Consider the following 6,000-nt stretch of genomic DNA (forward strand, 5'->3'; position numbering starts at 1 on the left):
TGACCCTGGTAGCCACCTGTGAGGCTGTTATTATGCTCCAGTTTTACTCTCAAGAAAACCAGGCTCACAGAGTCTAGCCTAAGGCCAGCCTTCAAAATCTAGTTCTCCAGACAGCTCCTCTTACATGGCTGTTTATGCCAAGACTAGGCCAAGGTGCACCTAGATGCCTGAGGGTGATCCGACCATTCTCACATCACTAAATAGGACTGAAAGCTAATGACAGCACAGGGCAGCTCCAGAAAGCTCCAGTTCCACACCAGGAAACTGTAGGGAAAGCTCCCACATCCTCATTCTTGTCTTGTTCATTTTGCAGGGACCGCACATCACCCTGCTAGCCCAAGCCAGACCCTGGACCAGAAGGCGCAGGGCTCTAGGGCCTCCAGTTCTGCTGGCAGGACTGTGTCACCTGCCTCCCAGCACCCCCTGGCGTCAGACCAGACTCTGGCCAAGCGAAGCCTCAGGCTCGTCCTTGGAGGTCAGCCTCTGGAAGGAGTGCTCAGAAACCTCCCCACTGACAGCTGGGACTAATGGAGCATGGTCCTGGGGCTGATCCTTGGGCCCCCACCGGCTCACCTCACCCCCAAAATCGTTCTCTCTTCCTCTCTCTTCTCACACACATGCACATTCTCCCTCTTCTCAGTGAACATGGAAACCTTGATTACTCAGACTCAAGCCCTTGTTAGCTACCAAAACAGGAGGACAATGGCTTTATCCACCTTTTAGAAGAGTTGAGCCTTCCCCTCACTAACTGCCCTTCCCTGTATCTTGGCTCAGGCAGCTCTAGACCTTGCACTCACAGCGGTTTCCCTCGGCTCCAGACTTGGGAAGAGGGGGCAGGACCATGACCACCATCATAGACTTTTTGCAAGGAGCCCATGTTGGGACAGGTTTCTGCCAGCCCCATCAACTGGGAGGAGGTTGCAGAGGGACCCACATTCCTGATCACCACCTCTATCCAAAGGAGGTGAGTCAGTGTAAACAAAAGGTTGAAGAAGCCGATGAAAATAAAAGTAAATGAACTGAAGTCCAGCCTTGGTGAGTGGGAAGATGGTGATTCCCCAGAAACTAGCCGGAGGGGAGCTGATGCCATCAAGCACCAAAAATGCACTGGAGCCTCCGGGGCAGCAAAGCAAGGAGAGAGAGCAGTGTGGTTCTCCTTATCTAATTGAAGTAAACAAAATATTTCTCAGGGCATAAAAATCTTTCTCATGCACAAAATTCTAAAAGCAACTTGATTGTTTATTGTAAAGGGACACAGAAGATGGTTTTGGGGGGAGTTTCGCAAAGGGTGCAGTGCAGAGCCTTTTCTCCGGCAATGCTGTGTGTCACATACTGGTTCTGTGCTGAAGTCTCGTGGGGGCATCAGCCCTGGAGGCCAGACCGCTGAAGAGGCCTTGCCAGCAAGGGCAAGTATCAGCAGGGTGCCAGTAACAACCCAGGACTTCCAGTGGTTACCCTCAGGCTTCCAAGGTTAACCAATATCCCTACACACCCACCACAAACACAGACAAATTATCCTGTTCTGATGACGCACAATTTTATGTGAAGGAATGTATTTGTTATCCGTTGTTGCATAACAAATTATCCCCCAAACTTAACAGCTTAAAACAATAAACATTTATTATCTTGCACAGTTTCTGTGGGTCAAGAACTTGGGATTGGCTTCACTGGGCAGTTCTGGTTCTGCATATTGCAGTCAAGATCTGAGGCAGGGCTATAGTCATCAGAAGATTTGACAGGGCTAGAAGATATGTTTGCAAATGGCTCACTCACAGCTGCTGGCAGGAGCCTTCGGTTCTTTGCTGGCTATCCACAGACTTGATTACTCCCCACGTGGACCTCTTCATAGGGCTGCTTGGGTGTCCTCACAACACAGCAGCTGATTTCCCCCCAGAGCCAGTGATCCGAGACAAAGCAAGGAGGAAGCCACAACGCCTCTTATAACCTGTTCTAAGAAGTTACACTGTCAATTCCACCAGTTTCTATTCATTAGAATGGAGTCACTAAGTCTAGCTTACATTCAAAGAGAAGGAAATTTGGCTTCATCTCTCGAATAATTTTTGGACATATTTTAACAGGAGATTTCCTAATTCGAATAGTTACCAGATGTCTATCAAGAAAACGCTAAAGCTTTTTTGAAAGACATCCATCAGAGGATTTGTTAATGGCGGCTCCTGCGACTGTCAAGCACAACAGGAAACTAGGTAAGCTAGGGAGTTGGGTAGAGAAAGAAGGCAAGGGTAAGAGAGGAGGGATGTTCATGTGGTGTGGCTTTACAGCTGGGACATGTCGTTAGAAAACTGTCTAAAGTGTGCTTTCATCTCTGCGTTCTCAGGTTTGATCTTCCAGCTAATTCCATCTTAAAGCTTCGCTACTCAGCCTATCCAGGGGTCATCAAGCATGAAGACCGCTCTTCCCTCCTTCCCTCTTTCCTTCCCTTCCTTCCTTCTTTCCTCTCTTTCTTTCTTTCCTCAGCTCACCTAAGAATGATTTGAACTAGAAAGTCTATTTAATAATTCATCCATAGGAATATAACTGGTATCTTACTGATATTACCTTAGTTTGTCTGTGAATTTGTCTTACTGGAGGGAAATGAAAGAGACACTGAATTTTTCTGTCAGACACTATTTCTACAGTGATCCTTTCATTTCTAATAATATACATGCTCAATGTCCATAAAGAGCTCCATTATACACAGAACCACATAAGTAGGAACACACTTTTGCTGAAGATCAAGGGGGACACCTGATCACCCTGTGACTCACACACTCACAGAAACTGGGAGTGATGCACCAGCCAGTAGGGACCTGGGCAGGGTACCAACAGCATCCAGTACACTGGTGATCCTCAATTCAGATATGCTTTGTAGAGCCCTACCCAAAGCTGGGGCACCAAAGTTCCACATGCTGTATAAGAGACAATAAGGAATAAACCTGCCAGGCAAAAGGGACATTTGACTCTTTACCTCAGCAGAAAGTGGTGGACAAAAAGTCTCCTTTGAGAGTTTATATCCACAAGGCAACCCTCACAAAGAGAATCAAAATCCCCATACCAGCTGCGTGTTCAAAAAAAATAGACACTCAAATGGAAAATTTAATTTAAAGTGATCTTAGATTATTTACCATCACATCAAAAAGAATAAAATACTTAGGAATAAACCTACCTAAAGAGGCAAAAATCCTGTACTCCAAAAACTATAAGACGCTGATGAAAGAAATTAAAGACTATGCAAACAAATGAAAAGATATACAGTGTTCTTGGATTGGAAGAATCAATATTGTTAAAAAAGACCATACTACCCAAGGCAGTCTACACATTCAATGCAGTCCCTATCAAATTACCAGTGGCATTTTTCACAGAACTAGAACAAAACATTTTTTAATTTGTATGGAAAAAACAAAAGACCCTAAATAGCCAAAACAATCTTGAGAAAGAAGAACAGGGGTGAACCCTGGTGGCACAGCGGTTGAGAATCTGCCTGCCAATGCAGGGGACAGGGGTTCAAGCTCTGGTCTGGGAAGATCCCACATGCCGCGGAGCAACTAGGCCCGTGAGCCACAATTACTGAGCCTGCGCGTCTGGAGCCTGTGCTCCGCAACAAGAGAGGCCGCGATAGTGAGAGGCCCGTGCACCACGATGAAGAGTGGCCCCCACTTGCCGCAACTGGAGAAAGCCCTCACACAGAAACGAAGACCCAACACAGCCATAAATAAATAAATAAATAATAAAAATTTAAAAAAAAAAAAAAGAAGAACAGAGCTAGAAAAACCATGCTCCCTGAATTCAGACTATACTACAAAGCTACAATAATCAAAATAGTACAGTACTGGCACAAAAACATACACATAGATCAATGGAACAGGATAGAAAGCCCAGAAATAAAGCAACGCTCTTATGGTCAATTAGTCTATGATAAAGATGACAAGAATATACAATGGAGAGAATACAGTCTCTTCAATAAGTGCTGCTGGGAAAACTGGACAGCTATATGTAAAAGAATGAAATTAGAACACTTCCTAACACCATACACAAAAATAAACTCAAAATGGATTAAAGACCTAAATATAAGACCAGATACTATAAAACTCCTAGAGAAAAACATAGGTAGAACGCTCTTCGACATAAATCACAGCAATAGTTTTTTGGATTCACCTCCTAGAGTAATGTAAACAAAAGCAGAAATAAACAAATGGGACCAAATTAAACTTAAAAGCTTTTGCACAGCAGAGGAAGCCATAAACAAAATGAAAAGACAACCTATGGAATGGGAGAAAATATTTGCAAACAATGCAGCCAACAAGGGATTAATTTCCAAAATACACAAATGGTTCATACAGCTCAATATCAAAAAAACAACCCAATCAAAAAAATGGGCAGAAGACCTAAATAGACAATTCTCCAAAGAAGACATACAGATGACCAACAGCACATGAAAAGATGCTAAACTTCACTAATTACTAGAGAAATGCAAATCAAAATTATGAGGTATCACCTCACACCTGTCAGAATGGCCATCATCAAAAAGTCTAAAAATAATAAATGCTGGAGAGGGTATGGAGAAAAGGGAACCCTCCTAAACTATTTGTGGGAATGTAAATTGGTGCAGCCACTATGGAAAATAGTATGGAATTTCCTTAAAAAAACTGAAAATAGAGTTACCATATGATCCAGTAATCCCACTCCTGGGCATATATTTGGAAAAGACAAAAACTCTAATTCTAAAAGGTACATGCACCCCAATGCCCAATGTTCATAGCAGTACTATTTTCAGTCACCAAGACATGGAAGCAACCTAAGTGTCCATCAACAGATAAATGGATAAAGAAGACGTGGAATATATATATATATATATATATATATATATATATATATATATATACACACACACATATATACACACACAATGGAATATTACTCAACCATAAAAAAATGAAATAATGCCATTTGCAGCAACATGGATGGACCTAGAGATTATCACACTAAGACAGACAGAGAAAGACAAGTATCATATGATATCACTTATGTGTGAAATCTTAAAAAAATGATACAAATCAACTTATTTACAAAACAAAAATAGATTCACAGACATAGAAAACAAACTTATGGTTACCAAAGGGGAAGGGGGGATGAATTAGGAGTTTGCAATTAACAGATACACATTACTGTATATAAAATAGATAAACAACAAGGATCTACTGTATAGCACAGGGAACTGTATTCAATATCTTCCTAGATATTTATTTACAAAACAGAAACAGACTCACAGACTTAGAGAACAAACTTATGGTTACCAGGGGAAAAGGGTGGGTGGGAGGGATAGTTAGGGAGTTTGGGATTGACATGTACACAGTGCTATATTTAAAATGGATAACCAACAAGACCTACTGTATAGCACAAGGAACTCTGCTCAGTATTATGTAGCAACCTAAATGTGAAAAGAATTTGAAAAAGAATAGATACATGTATATACATAACTGAATCACTTTGCTGTACACCTGAAACTAACACAACATTGTAAATCAACTACACTTCAATAAAAATTTTAATTAAAAAAATAGAAAAATAATAAAGAACATTAGCTACTAAAAAAATAAAAAATAAAAAAATAAAGTGATCTTAGGTTACTAGTGCCTCCAAGAAAAAGGGGGGGAGGGAGGAGCAAAGAAACAAAAACAGCACAAAAAATACAAAGCATATAAGATGCTAGAAATAAATCAAAATATATCAGGAATCAAAATAAATGCAGACGGACTAAACCCTCCAGACAGCAGACAAAGATCATCAGATGGATATTTTAAAATCTCATGTGCTGTTTCCAAGGGACACCTTTAAAACCTAAGGACAGGTGCATATGGATTTTATCCTTTTTGGTTCCTAGGGAACAAAAACTGAAATTCAATCTTCAAGGGCAAAATCACCGGGTGTGTGAGTGCCATCCAATTCTGTAAATTGGGATTGGTTTTGAGAGCTGAAGATTTCTATTAAAGACAGCTGTCTGTA

At 41.3% G+C, this 6,000-nt stretch overlaps 1 protein-coding gene across 1 annotated transcript in view; it reads left to right on the forward strand.

Annotated features, from left to right (window-relative positions):
* TMC2 (transmembrane channel like 2) overlaps positions 1 to 515 on the forward strand; it is a 70,177-nt gene extending 69,662 nt beyond the window's left edge. The window contains 2 exon segments of the mRNA XM_059898671.1: positions 314 to 412; positions 415 to 515. Coding sequence (XP_059754654.1) covers positions 314 to 412; positions 415 to 515 — 200 coding nt within the window.
* Positions 516 to 6,000: the final 5,485 nt, after the last annotated feature.

This window comes from Balaenoptera ricei, chromosome 15 (assembly GCF_028023285.1).
Source record: "Balaenoptera ricei isolate mBalRic1 chromosome 15, mBalRic1.hap2, whole genome shotgun sequence".
NCBI classification, from domain to species: Eukaryota; Metazoa; Chordata; class Mammalia; order Artiodactyla; family Balaenopteridae; genus Balaenoptera; species Balaenoptera ricei.